This window comes from Rutilus rutilus, assembly GCF_951802725.1.
Source record: "Rutilus rutilus genome assembly, chromosome: 8".
NCBI classification, from domain to species: domain Eukaryota; kingdom Metazoa; phylum Chordata; class Actinopteri; order Cypriniformes; family Leuciscidae; genus Rutilus; species Rutilus rutilus.
Genome location: NC_140222.1, coordinates 12500921 through 12517410, shown reverse-complemented (window position 1 = coordinate 12517410; position 16490 = coordinate 12500921). Strand labels below are relative to the sequence as shown.

General features: G+C 35.6%; 3 protein-coding genes across 4 annotated transcripts; 2 read left to right on the top strand and 1 right to left on the bottom strand.

Moving 5' to 3' along the window:
• LOC311295135 (uncharacterized protein) lies at nt 1-4512 on the top strand. The gene is made up of 3 exons (XM_084416360.1): nt 1-1894; nt 2243-2308; nt 2497-4512. The coding sequence occupies exons 1-3, from the start codon at nt 1528-1530 to the stop codon at nt 2640-2642; spliced, it is 579 nt and encodes a 192-aa protein (XP_084272486.1). The 5' UTR covers nt 1-1527; the 3' UTR covers nt 2643-4512.
• Nucleotides 4513-6007: 1495 nt separating this feature from the next.
• On the bottom strand, nt 6008-9986 carry LOC311295399 (uncharacterized protein). Its single transcript, XM_084416754.1, has 3 exons — nt 8126-9986; nt 7712-7777; nt 6008-7523 (listed from the first exon to the last, which is right to left on the bottom strand). Exons 1-3 carry the CDS (start codon nt 8490-8492, stop codon nt 7378-7380), a joined length of 579 nt encoding a protein of 192 aa, XP_084272880.1. The 5' UTR covers nt 8493-9986; the 3' UTR covers nt 6008-7377.
• A 3329-nt stretch (nt 9987-13315) lies between these two features.
• LOC311295398 (galactose-specific lectin nattectin-like) lies at nt 13316-16285 on the top strand. Of its 2 annotated transcripts, none has more exons than XM_084416753.1 (6): nt 13316-13545; nt 14269-14336; nt 14556-14646; nt 15554-15676; nt 15858-15972; nt 16123-16285. In XM_084416753.1, the coding sequence occupies exons 1-6, from the start codon at nt 13415-13417 to the stop codon at nt 16177-16179; spliced, it is 585 nt and encodes a 194-aa protein (XP_084272879.1). In that variant the 5' UTR covers nt 13316-13414; the 3' UTR covers nt 16180-16285. The 2 variants fall into 2 exon arrangements, with proteins under 2 accessions (XP_084272879.1, XP_084272878.1); XM_084416752.1 differs by having other exon boundaries at nt 13321-13545; nt 14519-14646.
• Nucleotides 16286-16490: the final 205 nt, after the last annotated feature.

Here is a 16490-nt window from a genome sequence, read left to right as displayed (position 1 = left end):
CCGAACATGTTCTATGTGTTTCCTCCTTTTGCAGCCACTTTGTGTCCACAATTTTTGCAAACTGAATATGCTCGAGCCTCGGCTCGCGGACAACCACGCGTTAGATTTTCTATATCCAAAGTATCCCCATACTTACCAGGGGTTCGCATCACGTATGTGTGTAAAGAATCTGTCTTATCCGTCTCCATATTTTTTTGTGTTTTTTTGCGTGTCTGTTCTCCCGCCCCTCAATCAATCAATGCTGCAGTTTCCGGAGCGCGATGTTTTTAGTAGGCTATTTAAATTTTTTTTTTTTTTTTTTTACTCAGTAACGGATATGATTTAAAATGTAGCGAATTACAATACTTTAAACAAAACATACTTAAGTAAAAGTAAAATTACAGATTTTAAAAACTACTTAAAAAAGTAGAAATACGCAAAAAAACTACTCAATTACAGTAACGCGAGTAAATGTAATTCGTTACTTTCCACCTCTGCGCCAAACTACCTGAGCTACCACTGTTAATGTAGGCTACGGAAATATTCCGTAATTTCCACAATCAGTTTTTAGAGGCAAGATAGGCCTACTTATTTTAACATTAGATAAGTGCTATTACCAACATACAATCTAAATGTATTAAATACATAACTGTTTTATACAAATAGGTTAGGCTATATTTGATGATGATATCAGGAAGCAACGAAATACTCACGACGACAGGAGTGACGGTGGTGCGTAAATCGAGTTTACCCTTCCACTTCTGTTAGTTTGATTAAAATCTCTTATCCCATGCGAATTGATGGCCATTATTATTACAGACGTCCTGTGGTAAAATTACATCACTCCACCTCTCCATGTTAAACTAGTCCCGTCTGAATAGTTCTAGGCCTATAGTGGAGACTTTCAATTCTGTAGTTTTAAATCGAAGCTAATGATTTGTTTTTTTGTCCCATAGCCCTTAACCCACCTTCAATCGTAATCTTTTGCATTTAGATATTAATTATTTGTTATGTTTATTTATCTATCTATTTTTTTTTTTTTTATGGGAACGGTTAGCTAGTTGCTACAAAATCTGATTTCTGTCACAGTGTCTGGTTTGTGTTTCCCTGGGTCACCACTAGAGGTCCTCTTTCCCCACGGTGTCATTCACTCTTACTACATTTCCCATCATCCTGTTCTGTCACTCATAGTATCATTGCACACAGCTGTTTCCCGTCACCTCATTAGTATCTGTGTATATAGGCCTATACCCTGGTTGTTTCAGTGTTTGTCACAGAGTCCTTGTTTAGTGTCACAAAACTTCTTGTTTCTTGTTCGTTCTTATTTCTTGTTTCGCTTTTATGGTTTTGACCCTTGACTGGACTGGTTTATGATTTACGGATTACCCTGATTAAATACTGCTATTGGATCTATCCCTGTTGCCTGTGTGTGGTATTTTGACAATTTCAGGATATCTTTAGACTATGTAGCCTATGTGAAATTTGTACACACACATACATAATTGTTTATTTGTGTCCCCAGGTGTGTTTGGTGATGAAGTGTCCGTGATGGAGGGAGATTCTGTTACTCTAAACACTAATATTGCGAAAAAACATCATGACGAGATGCTGTGGTATTTTGAAGACACTCGCATAGCTCTGATCAACGGACATCACAACACGAGCTGTTTATATGATGGAGAAGACGGGAGATTCAGAGACAGACTGGAGGTGGACTATGAGACCGGATCTCTGACCATCATGAACATCAGATCTGAACATGCTGGACGTTATGAAGCAGAGCTGATCAGAAGCGAAAGTTCAGGCAAAAGGCAAAGCTTAAACAGAAACCGAAAGTGTGACAGCACAAAAATCACCCAAAAAATCAGCAGCACTCATGACGACACCATAAAAACATTCAGTGTGATCGTCAGTGGTGAGTCACTCAATGTTATTTTCCCTTAAGTATTTTTGTCGTTTTTGTTGAAGGAATTAAATATTATTTAATTCAATTATTTTTCTATTTTCTATTATAATAAACATTCAATTGCATTGGCATGCTGTAAATTTAATAAACTGCATTTCTGATCACTCTGCTCATTTAAAAAACTGTCAAACTGTCTAACTGTCAAAAAGTCATTTTTGAATTAAATATGCAATCCTGTGATCCATACAATCCTGCATCCATGTGTCTTTGTAACATTGAAACAAAAGATTGACAAAAACTTCAATTCTTGTGTTCTTTCGTTTTTTTTTTTAATTTTTATTGGTTTGTGTTTTCCAGCTTCTCTGACTGATCAAGATGAAACCAATAAAGAACCATATATGGAGAAGCATGCGGCTGACTTAGGTATGTTTTCCACTCTACTTCTAGTCTAAATCTAGCATAACATGTATTACAGTTTATTTAATAAAAACACTGTTCTTATGGGGAACTTCACTTTATATAATGAATATATATATATCTTTATAAAATATATCTAATGAATATTATAATCACAGTCAGATTCGCTCACACTAATGTCTGTTTCTCTTTAGCTGATCCAGGATCAGGTCTGTCTTCAGGTGCTGTTGCAGGAATATCTGCTGCTGTTCTGCTGGTGTCTGTAGCTTCAGCTGCTGGTGTGACTTACTATCGCCACAGGAGCTCTAAAAAAGATAAGCATCACCTACAGATACTATAGGAAAACTTTTTGTGCAAAAGTATTACCTGGCTCTCCGGAATACTTGATTCTGATTGGTCAGTCGGGACTTTCCGCTCAGATATTTCTGAGTGAACAACTGAATCTCAAGGGGCCTTCCACAAGTCTGTTAGTGAAGGGTACATGTGATGGTCATGGAAGTAATTTTATTGTTTATCGTCATGTGACCATGAGTCCTGGCGATTCAATTTAAAAGCTAGATGGTGGGAGAATTCAGTTAAAGCATAAACAAAATAAGTTTGTGATAATAAAAATGTTTAAAATATATGTTTTGCAATTAGGGGACAGTGGGGCACAACCTTACACTTTCTAACTTTCTCAGTTTTGTGTAAATTCACTTGAGGTTCAGAGTATTTTTCCCCCCTCAGTAATTCAACAAATCTAGAACAAATATGTTGTCTTGTTTAAATGGTGCATGCTTTATTTTTCTTTAGAAATTGGAATTGAAATGTAAAAACAACCATACAACAGCTTGAAGTGTTATCTGTATTTTGATGCTATTTTTATTCAATACATTGATATGACAACTAGTAAATACACTACACACACACACACACACACACACAATATGATACTGTACTGACCTAAACTGTAGATCCGGCGCGCCGGCGCGCTTTGCTCTTTTTTTTTTTTTTTTTTTTCACATAGCAGCAAAATAGGCTAAACTTAAAATACTCCGTCATTTATGGTCATACAGACTTAAGAAATATGAAAAAATAAACTGTTAAATGTCTACTTTTTATGTGTCCACTTACAAGTGAAAAAAAAAGTGTTTTTGTAAGATAAAGAAAACAAACAGGGTGTGCTTTCTGCCTGTACGGCTTGGAGCTCTTTTTTTTGGAGCACATCTCTAAACTTAAACAAAACTCAGCGAGTACTATTCACCCAGACCCAGGCATGACCAATATATCTTTATAAACATTCAAGTGTGTACTTTTAAATTATCTAATTCAAAACTAAATCAAATATTCTCTGTTTATGTAATCTGTACAAAAAGAGAGAGATGCCAGTCGTTCACATCTCAGCTCATTAGTTTTAATGTGATCCCGCCAACGGAGAGCGCAGGCTATTCAAACGCAAATGATCTCAGGCAGCTCATTCAAACTGTGAACGCCCACATATCAGCTCGAGAAAACACATCAAGTTTAATCAGATCATCGTACTTGTTTACACCCTCTTGCAGCGCTGTGAGGAATAATACTATCGTAATAATAATGGAAAATGTACCTCAGAAGTGCTGGTATTTCGAGGAGCAACGAATACACTGTAGTAAGTTTTTTCATTCACAAGTGAATCGCGTTTCTGTGTGTGAATGAATGATCCGCTTTTAGCAAACTATATTGCTATACTGAGATGAGTAAAAATCGACTGAAATATGTTGAAATAAAATGTATCTGTATAAGCAACGTATTAAACTGCAAATTAACATTTATATTCCTTATAATAAAAACGATAGACATATGTTACAGAGATATGCAAGACAACATTTCTTTGACTAGTTTTGGATAGATTATAAATTTCTATAGACTGCCACATCAAATAAGCTTTTGTTTGCCAATTTCTGCTCTTATGTTAAATATAGTATGTTTTGTCAAATAATGTTATTATAGTGTTTCTTCCAATGTATAAGCTATATATTCAAAGTAATGCATCCTTAACTTTGAAATATGTATGATAAAATGTATACTTTAGTTTTTACAAAGAAAGATTGCACTTGAATTGTTGTTGTAATTGTAACCTTTTTAATAAAAATATATATTTACAAGTGTTATGGAAAAATGTCTCTTTTCTTTGTTTTATATATCACTGATTTAACTAAATGAATGCCATTCATTCACTTGGCTGTATTTTGAGTTTCTTTTTATGATGTGGATACAGCTGGGAGGGTGTGTGTGAGGCTTCAGAGGTGGGCCACAGGAGTTTCTCTGTTTCTTCTGTTTGGGGGGCTGTAAGAGATAGCTTTGAGGAGAAACATTATAAAACTGCCAGCAAAACACCTCTGAAACGTCTCACGAAATTTCACAAAATTTATTTTTTAGAAACTTAAATATGTTATACAGTATATTCAGTCCAATGGTAATAATGTTAACCCTCTGGGGTCTAAGGTGTTTTTGGGGTCCTTGAGATGTTCCGACATGCCCTGACATTCGTGCTTTTTTCAGTTGCTTATAAATAAGCATTCATATTGTCATTAAAAGATATTTATTCTTGCAAGAATAGTTCCCCGTCCACCCACAGTCCAGCTGCAGGCGGAGTGAGACATTTCAGAGGTGTTTTGCTGGCAGTTTTATAATGTTTCTCCTCAGAGCTATCTCTTACAGCCCCCCAAACAGAAGAAACAGAGAAACTCCTGTGGCCCACCTCTGAAGCCTCACACACACCCTCCCAGCTGTATCAACATCATAAAAAGAAACTCAAAATACAGCCAAGTGAATGAATGGCATTCATTTAGTTAAATCAGTGATATATAAAACAAAGAAAAGAGACATTTTTCCATAACACTTGTAAATATATATTTTTATTAAAAAGGTTACAATTACAACAACAATTCAAGTGCAATCTTTCTTTGTAAAAACTAAAGTATACATTTTATCATACATATTTCAAAGTTAAGGATGCATTACTTTGAATATATAGCTTATACATTGGAAGAAACACTATAATAACATTATTTGACAAAACATACTATATTTAACATAAGAGCAGAAATTGGCAAACAAAAGCTTATTTGATGTGGCAGTCTATAGAAATTTATAATCTATCCAAAACTAGTCAAAGAAATGTTGTCTTGCATATCTCTGTAACATATGTCTATCGTTTTTATTATAAGGAATATAAATGTTAATTTGCAGTTTAATACGTTGCTTATACAGATACTGTAACACGGAGTCAGAGACATTCGAATCCATCTGCAAGGCTTTATTAAGAATCGTCAACAGGCAGGAATAATCACCAGAAAACAGGACCAACGTAGGTAATCCGGGACACAGTTCAATAGACAGGCAATGGTCGCAATGGCAGGTAGCAGGAATCGTCAACGGGGTACACAGTCCAGAGTCATACACAGAAAATCCAACACAGAGATAAACGCTCAGAATTACGACCATAGGGAACGATAAGACTTCGCAATGAACAAGAGAAAATCTGTGCCTTATAAAGGCAATAACTAATTGGATGATGAGCCACAGCTGAGACGGAAAAGTACTGGGTCCGTGTGAGAAAAGAGTCCGGGCGGAACTAATATTCGGGTGATGGTTCCCGCTGTGTTCGGTCGGAAAGGGCCACAGAGGCGCTATTAGTGACAGATACATTTTATTTCAACATATTTCAGTCGATTTTTACTCATCTCAGTATAGCAATATAGTTTGCTAAAAGCGGATCATTCATTCACACACAGAAACGCGATTCACTTGTGAATGAAAAAACTTACTACAGTGTATTCGTTGCTCCTCGAAATACCAGCACTTCTGAGGTACATTTTCCATTATTATTACGATAGTATTATTCCTCACAGCGCTGCAAGAGGGTGTAAACAAGTACGATGATCTGATTAAACTTGATGTGTTTTCTCGAGCTGATATGTGGGCGTTCACAGTTTGAATGAGCTGCCTGAGATCATTTGCGTTTGAATAGCCTGCGCTCTCCGTTGGCGGGATCACATTAAAACTAATGAGCTGAGATGTGAACGACTGGCATCTCTCTCTTTTTGTACAGATTACATAAACAGAGAATATTTGATTTAGTTTTGAATTAGATAATTTAAAAGTACACACTTGAATGTTTATAAAGATATATTGGTCATGCCTGGGTCTGGGTGAATAGTACTCGCTGAGTTTTGTTTAAGTTTAGAGATGTGCTCCAAAAAAAAGAGCTCCAAGCCGTACAGGCAGAAAGCACACCCTGTTTGTTTTCTTTATCTTACAAAAACACTTTTTTTTTCACTTGTAAGTGGACACATAAAAAGTAGACATTTAACAGTTTATTTTTTCATATTTCTTAAGTCTGTATGACCATAAATGACGGAGTATTTTAAGTTTAGCCTATTTTGCTGCTATGTGAAAAAAAAAAAAAAAAAAAAGAGCAAAGCGCGCCGGCGCGCCGGATCTACAGTTTAGGTCAGTACAGTATCATATTGTGTGTGTGTGTGTGTGTGTGTGTAGTGTATTTACTAGTTGTCATATCAATGTATTGAATAAAAATAGCATCAAAATACAGATAACACTTCAAGCTGTTGTATGGTTGTTTTTACATTTCAATTCCAATTTCTAAAGAAAAATAAAGCATGCACCATTTAAACAAGACAACATATTTGTTCTAGATTTGTTGAATTACTGAGGGGGGAAAAATACTCTGAACCTCAAGTGAATTTACACAAAACTGAGAAAGTTAGAAAGTGTAAGGTTGTGCCCCACTGTCCCCTAATTGCAAAACATATATTTTAAACATTTTTATTATCACAAACTTATTTTGTTTATGCTTTAACTGAATTCTCCCACCATCTAGCTTTTAAATTGAATCGCCAGGACTCATGGTCACATGACGATAAACAATAAAATTACTTCCATGACCATCACATGTACCCTTCACTAACAGACTTGTGGAAGGCCCCTTGAGATTCAGTTGTTCACTCAGAAATATCTGAGCGGAAAGTCCCGACTGACCAATCAGAATCAAGTATTCCGGAGAGCCAGGTAATACTTTTGCACAAAAAGTTTTCCTATAGTATCTGTAGGTGATGCTTATCTTTTTTAGAGCTCCTGTGGCGATAGTAAGTCACACCAGCAGCTGAAGCTACAGACACCAGCAGAACAGCAGCAGATATTCCTGCAACAGCACCTGAAGACAGACCTGATCCTGGATCAGCTAAAGAGAAACAGACATTAGTGTGAGCGAATCTGACTGTGATTATAATATTCATTAGATATATTTTATAAAGATATATATATATTCATTATATAAAGTGAAGTTCCCCATAAGAACAGTGTTTTTATTAAATAAACTGTAATACATGTTATGCTAGATTTAGACTAGAAGTAGAGTGGAAAACATACCTAAGTCAGCCGCATGCTTCTCCATATATGGTTCTTTATTGGTTTCATCTTGATCAGTCAGAGAAGCTGGAAAACACAAACCAATAAAAATTAAAAAAAAAAACGAAAGAACACAAGAATTGAAGTTTTTGTCAATCTTTTGTTTCAATGTTACAAAGACACATGGATGCAGGATTGTATGGATCACAGGATTGCATATTTAATTCAAAAATGACTTTTTGACAGTTAGACAGTTTGACAGTTTTTTAAATGAGCAGAGTGATCAGAAATGCAGTTTATTAAATTTACAGCATGCCAATGCAATTGAATGTTTATTATAATAGAAAATAGAAAAATAATTGAATTAAATAATATTTAATTCCTTCAACAAAAACGACAAAAATACTTAAGGGAAAATAACATTGAGTGACTCACCACTGACGATCACACTGAATGTTTTTATGGTGTCGTCATGAGTGCTGCTGATTTTTTGGGTGATTTTTGTGCTGTCACACTTTCGGTTTCTGTTTAAGCTTTGCCTTTTGCCTGAACTTTCGCTTCTGATCAGCTCTGCTTCATAACGTCCAGCATGTTCAGATCTGATGTTCATGATGGTCAGAGATCCGGTCTCATAGTCCACCTCCAGTCTGTCTCTGAATCTCCCGTCTTCTCCATCATATAAACAGCTCGTGTTGTGATGTCCGTTGATCAGAGCTATGCGAGTGTCTTCAAAATACCACAGCATCTCGTCATGATGTTTTTTCGCAATATTAGTGTTTAGAGTAACAGAATCTCCCTCCATCACGGACACTTCATCACCAAACACACCTGGGGACACAAATAAACAATTATGTATGTGTGTGTACAAATTTCACATAGGCTACATAGTCTAAAGATATCCTGAAATTGTCAAAATACCACACACAGGCAACAGGGATAGATCCAATAGCAGTATTTAATCAGGGTAATCCGTAAATCATAAACCAGTCCAGTCAAGGGTCAAAACCATAAAAGCGAAACAAGAAATAAGAACGAACAAGAAACAAGAAGTTTTGTGACACTAAACAAGGACTCTGTGACAAACACTGAAACAACCAGGGTATAGGCCTATATACACAGATACTAATGAGGTGACGGGAAACAGCTGTGTGCAATGATACTATGAGTGACAGAACAGGATGATGGGAAATGTAGTAAGAGTGAATGACACCGTGGGGAAAGAGGACCTCTAGTGGTGACCCAGGGAAACACAAACCAGACACTGTGACAGAAATCAGATTTTGTAGCAACTAGCTAACCGTTCCCATAAAAAAAAAAAAAATAGATAGATAAATAAACATAACAAATAATTAATATCTAAATGCAAAAGATTACGATTGAAGGTGGGTTAAGGGCTATGGGACAAAAAAACAAATCATTAGCTTCGATTTAAAACTACAGAATTGAAAGTCTCCACTATAGGCCTAGAACTATTCAGACGGGACTAGTTTAACATGGAGAGGTGGAGTGATGTAATTTTACCACAGGACGTCTGTAATAATAATGGCCATCAATTCGCATGGGATAAGAGATTTTAATCAAACTAACAGAAGTGGAAGGGTAAACTCGATTTACGCACCACCGTCACTCCTGTCGTCGTGAGTATTTCGTTGCTTCCTGATATCATCATCAAATATAGCCTAACCTATTTGTATAAAACAGTTATGTATTTAATACATTTAGATTGTATGTTGGTAATAGCACTTATCTAATGTTAAAATAAGTAGGCCTATCTTGCCTCTAAAAACTGATTGTGGAAATTACGGAATATTTCCGTAGCCTACATTAACAGTGGTAGCTCAGGTAGTTTGGCGCAGAGGTGGAAAGTAACGAATTACATTTACTCGCGTTACTGTAATTGAGTAGTTTTTTTGCGTATTTCTACTTTTTTAAGTAGTTTTTAAAATCTGTAATTTTACTTTTACTTAAGTATGTTTTGTTTAAAGTATTGTAATTCGCTACATTTTAAATCATATCCGTTACTGAGTAAAAAAAAAAAAAAAAAAATTTAAATAGCCTACTAAAAACATCGCGCTCCGGAAACTGCAGCATTGATTGATTGAGGGGCGGGAGAACAGACACGCAAAAAAACACAAAAAAATATGGAGACGGATAAGACAGATTCTTTACACACATACGTGATGCGAACCCCTGGTAAGTATGGGGATACTTTGGATATAGAAAATCTAACGCGTGGTTGTCCGCGAGCCGAGGCTCGAGCATATTCAGTTTGCAAAAATTGTGGACACAAAGTGGCTGCAAAAGGAGGAAACACATAGAACATGTTCGGGAACACCGTCCCTCCGTGCAGATTAAGATATGTCCCGTCAGTGCTTTAAGTGGGCCGGTACGCGCCGGTACTCAGTACCGCCACTTCCAAATATAGCTCTTGAGCGTACCGCCACCTGTCCGTGCGCCCAGAACGTGCTTTTAGCGTACCGGTACGCTCGTTTGCACATCTGTTTTAATCCTTTGTCTGCGCTGCCGCTTTACTTCACAATGCACGCTTCCTCCTTGTTTATACTTTCGCCTGGCTCCGCCGCGCGAGTCTCCGCAGACTACGCGCGCAATCCGCGCACCTCCCCAAACGGACGAGGTGTTTATACTTGACGCGCTCGCCGTTGTACTAATCTTTGAAACGATAGGGGCGACTCGAGTAATTGTCCTCTAAACCATCAGGAATCAGCGGTGAGAAGATGAAAGCTATACACACGTGACAATGTTTATTTTAGTACACCACCACCAATAACACACTACAAACAGAATCGTGTAAAACCCAGTAAACCCTGAGATTATTACTCGTGACAATAAAACAAAATATATGGATATGAGAATGTGTATAAAAAAAAAATTAACAATATCTTATATTTTCTAATTTCACTAAATATTTCATTAAGTTTCGTGAAGATTTTTACTAAACATGGACCTTTATGTTCATTAAAAATACTTTTTATGCTATTGTATGCTAATTTTTTAAATGTAAGCAACGAATTTAGACTTGCAAACTGGGTGCCGGTGTGGTGAGAAGTTCGAGCTCGTTATTTATGTTCAGTAGCTCTTTCTACAGTAGCTCTTTCTAAGGGTATTTTTTCAATACCATTTTGCACATTTTATTTATGTTCAGTAGCTCTTTCTAGCTCAAACAAATCCACAAACTAATACAAGGATTTATTATTTTTTTATAAGGTCGTCTGTTGACTACTGTATATAAAACCCCTTCAGTTGTTGTTACCTCAGGGGAGGAGGGGAGTCAGCAAAAAAAAAAAAAAAAATTTTTTATAGAGTACCGGCACCTCTTTTGGGCCACTTAAAGCACTGTGTCCCGTTTATAATTTAAGGCCGAAGGATTTCTGTGATGCAGAGGGAACCCCGGAGTTTCATTATCATGAAAATGGAATTTACAGTAATGCAGATGTCACGTAAAACACATGAAAGTAAAGCTGTACAATAAATCAAATTGTGACATGGTCTGTATATTAAAGCACAAGAGACTGCTACATAAATGTATAATCTGCGTGTCTGTGTGAATCAGTGCGAATGAGACGAGCCGTTTCGTCTACTACATACTCAAGTACGCGACGCGCTCATGGTGTTTTCAGCATCTCACAAACATGAGGACATAAAAACATGAACATCTCCAGAGCTGCTCTGAGAGAACGCCTAGTGAGCATTTTCATCCTTTTATTTGAGAAAAACCTTGTCAAATACACTGAAACAGGACTTCACTAAAAGTTTTGGTTTAACTATAACGTTAGAAGAAATGATGATGAGCCTACAATATAATGTAGCCTACTTCTCATAATAATATTAAAAACAACAATAATAATACAATTTATTTAAACATTATTTAAGGATGTTTTTGTCCATGGTTTAATTGAGTAAATCTGTTTGCAGCACTTTGCCAAAAAATATCTTCTGAAGCAAAGCGATAAGTTTGTGTAAGAAATATATTCCTATTTACAAAGTAAAATTCTAGCTTCCGGCCATACGCAGTCTACTTACACCTAAAACGCAACTTATGCAACTCATGATGTCAGAAGTAGTGTAGTGCATCCTGGCATAGCGTAAATATCAGCAGTACGTCACATTACTTGCATAAGTTGCGCTTTAGATTTAAGTCGAATCCATATGTTTATTTGTCCGGAAGCTAGTTATTTTACTTTATAAAGTTTTAAATATGAATATCTTTCTTACACAAACTCAACGTTTTGTTTTAGAAGGCCTTTATTAACCCCCCGTTGCCGTGTGGAGCACTTTTATGATGGATAGATGCACTTTTACGAGCTTCAAACTGATGGTTGCAATCCACAGCCATTATCAAGCTAGGAAGTGTCAGGGTGTTTATTAATATCAGAGGCTTTCTTCACCTCTGTACAGATAAAACATTATCAAAATGATTCCAGTTCGCATGGATACCCGGAAATGACAACATTTTGTATTATGCAGGCCAGACAAGTAATTTGGTGAGGTCAATTTGTAAAGAAAGACTACTCGCATGCAGACATTCAAATGCACATACCTATAGATTAAACACATAATGCACGCCGTCAGCGTTTTCACAGATTCACGTTCAAGTTTACACAGAGAATATAGCGTTTTTCAAAAAATTTCAAAGCTTGCACCTTGGAACCTATTTCAAGGTTACATTCTCGAGCTCCAAACACTGTTGTCATGCAAATGAACGGCCAGAACACATTTAAGTTTTCTGTTTTCTGTTAAAGCGATGTTGTGTTAGCGGTCATTGTTATTGTTGTGTTATCAATAACTAATGATCTTTGCAATGGAAGTGAATCAATCAAAAATGAATGAATCAAAAACTAACTTTAGCTGGACAATAACTTTATTCTAGAGCTGCTGTAAAGCCAAAACAATCTCTGCTACTTTAATTTCCTATTATCACTGTAAAGCTGCTGTGAGGCGGTCTATATTGTTAAAAGTGTTATATTAATGAAGGTGACTTGACTTAATATAACTCTGATTGTATTTGTCTGAAAGAAGATTAGGCTTGAGGGTGAGTAAATCATGGGCTAGTTTCATTTTAAAGTGAACTACTCCTTTAATCTAATTCATAATCAATTATTGAAATTAGTTGATTAGACATGTTCTATTGAAATTTGAATAAACACAACAAATGTTTCCAAAAAAACAGTTTTCATCCATTTAACTGATTTTAACTGATGATAATAATAACCATAATTTAATAATACAGTTTTTATATTTAATAATTGTTTAATACCGTAAACCATTATATTTCTGAGTCGGGTATCATACTGTGAAAATCTCATATCTTTACAACCCTACTCGGGGGACTCCCCAACCCACCCCCGCTGTTAAAAAAGTAACTCAGTAACTTTTACTCTGATTACATTTTAAATGAGCTACTTTTTACTTTTACTTGAGTAGATTTTTCGACCAGTACTTTTACTTGTACTTAAGTAAAATTGTATTGTAGTAATAGTACTTTTACTTGAGTAGAATATTTTATTACTCTTTCCACCTCTGGTTTGGCGTGACTGGCCTGGAACGCTACAAAGTCGTGAGTCGTGATTTACGTGCTCAAGAACCTGCCTGGAACGCAGCATTATGCCTTTTGTCTTTCATCATCATCATCATCATTTTTCTTTTTTTTTTCTTTTGGTCTTTGGATTCAATTTGCAATGTAGCCACCTAGTGGACTTTCTCTGTATGTGCATGTATTATGTCACTCAGGTGTTTCTAATTAGCACACATAAAAGAGGAAATTGTTTGGTTGGAAAGCACACCCTGAAGAAGGCTGTTTGTGCTGCTACGCGTGGGTTGCTTTCAGCAATACTTGAGTAAGTAGAAATTATTCCACAAACTCTAACTGACCAAGTTAAATTTACTTTGTTAATTTTATCTAATTTGTTAATTCCATACATGTATAAAATGTATATGTATGTTTATGATACATAAATGTATCATTTCCGAGTGCAAAAACTTTTTGCAAGGTTTTTTTTTTTCTCAGTGAAGAACTAGACCTTGAACTCAAGACACGCACATACATTTTAACATTTGACCTCTCAAATGTTAAAATATAACATTTGATTTATTACTATAAATCTATAACTAATATGCCAGAAATGGTAAAGTTTGATCTTTGCCCAGGACACTCCGATGCTATTGCCTGATATTATGTGTATAACATTTACATTTAGTCATTTAGCAGACGCTTTTATCCAAAGCGACTTGCATATTAGGACTAAATTAAGCGAGTCACCATGAAGAGGCACAAACAAAAACAACGCAAGAAGTGCTCAAAACACGATATAAATATGAACACGGTATAAATATGACCCATCTTCATGTAACAGTTATGAGACTGTTCTGGTGTTACACAGGCTCTGGCGCTTCACAAAATCTTCCTCTGAGATTCTGACGGCAACAATTTACAACCAAAGCGAGTTCTGAATAAATGTTCTGAAGTATTTTTGTGCTTTGTGTTTAAATGCGTGGAGAACCTCAGTGTGCAGCATATGAGTGCATGCAGTCATTTAACTTGTCCTGCTTATTCCTCTCAGGTTCATCATGGCAATGCTGAAAAGTTGTCTGCTTCTTTACATCCTCTTCTCCATGGGGAATACAGAAGGTAACCGAGACATTTATTTAGTTAAAATCCTTGCTATTTAAAAACATTTTGGAAATGTACAATATTCCATTGACTAATATTTGCCTGAGGGTTTACAGTGTATAAAGTACACATATTTTCAACACATAATCACACAAACAAAATCAGCTACATAAAAAAATAAATAAAAACATTCTTTGTAGTGAATGCTTTGCGAATAATTGTTGGGGGACTGAACAGAGTGCAAGGCAGATGCCCCGCTGGGTGGATCCAATCTGCACTCCAATGCTACAGACACTTTCCTCAACCGACTGACTGGAACACAGCAGAGGTAGTGTGTTACAACAAGATGATTTGGTCACACTTTATACTAGGTGTCTTTAACTACATCTAAAAGACAGATGTAAAGACATGTATGTACACAATAAGTGCATTGTATCAAACTATTAATTTAAACTGATAAAAGTTATTCTCTGGTGCAGTGAATGCTGCAAAAAAAAACAAATATAATTTCTTCATGGAAAAGTTAGTTCAGGCAAGGCAAAACAAAGTCAATTCAATAATATCGTAAATCTCAATGTACAATTAAGTAAAACCTATTCAACTTTTATTATAATAGTGTTCCCATCATGCACTGTGGCATGAATAATTAATAAGTTTGACTTTTCACTGTTTTCCAGCTGTATTTACACCTTTTTATCATAGCTTTTGTTGGTAGGTTTAGTAATTTGGGATTTTGTGTCATCTGTATTAATTTTCTACTACACAATCACTCAAACAATCTATCGAATGTTACCGTCATTGTGTACCAAGTATTGAGGTGTTCAGGTGATTCAATGTAAATTCAATATGTAATCTATTCAATATCTATTGTATATATTAAGATGTTTCTAAAAGAAGCATACACTGTAAATGTGTGGTTTAATTCATTGTTATATTGTCAGAGTAAAAATAGACTTTTGCAAATTTAACAATTAAAAGTAGATGTTACTTACTTCTATATGTGAAATTAAATATTAAGTAACATTTACGCAATTACTTTAATTAAATGTTAAGTGTAATTTAAATGTCAAACTAATTAAGCCCAATATTAAGTAGATTTTACTTTAACAGTAGCAGTAAAATTAACTTTGTGTCAGTGCAAATTGTTACGAGGCTTTTATCTAGTAAATCAGACTTTGCTTTATTCTAATTAAGAATTGGTTTTGTATTGACAACGAAAAAATCTGTCTCTTTAGAGAAACTGTCAAAGTCTTGGTGGGAATCTTGCATCTATGCAGTATAAAACGGAAAATGATTTCCTGCGGAGTCTGTTGCCGCCTTCCACACATTCTTGGATTGGTGCTAATGATAATGTACAAGTAAGTTCAATTGTGTGTCCTAAAGAGATCTATTCGTTTGTCTAAACTAAAGATTCTGCTTTAAACAGTAAAGGCAAAGTGTCTAATGAAGATAGTGTGACTTCAAATCTCAACTTAATTGGCTTCTTCCTGAAGACGGACAACATTAGTGCACTGTCTATTCACTCGCTTCACTCTTTAGGAAGGAAACTGGGTGTGGAGTGATGGAAAAGAGTTTATGTATACCAACTGGTGCGCTGGAGAACCTAACAATGCTGGTGTACCCGAGAACTGTTTGGAGATTTTTAACGTTGATGGTAAGAATGCTTTTTTTATCATTATACTTTCAGTTATAATTTAAAATCCAATTTCACACCACAGTAACTATTTATAAAATCTGTTTTTTTATTTTATTCTAACAACTCTATAATTATCAGAATAACTGATTTCATTATTCCACCTTACAGCTAGACGTTGCTGGAACGATGTGCCCTGTTCACGCTCGCTCTCCTATATCTGTTTAAAGAACCTGTGAGACCTTCACGCTGCTCCAGTTACTTTGATTGAATAAAATCATTCCGATTTTCCCTGAAACACCCCTCAAATTAATAAAAGCATTGAAAAAGCAAATTGTGCATTGTGGACATTCAAATTCATATATGTAAGAGCCTGATCTCACGGGAAAATGTACAAATTCTACGAGGTGGCTTATTCATACGATTTTTTTATTTATTTATTTATTTTTTATTTATTTTTTTTAAATCGTACATGTATTACAAATTGCACAATTTGTATGAATTCATACGAATGACCTACCCCGACCCCGCTCTAAACC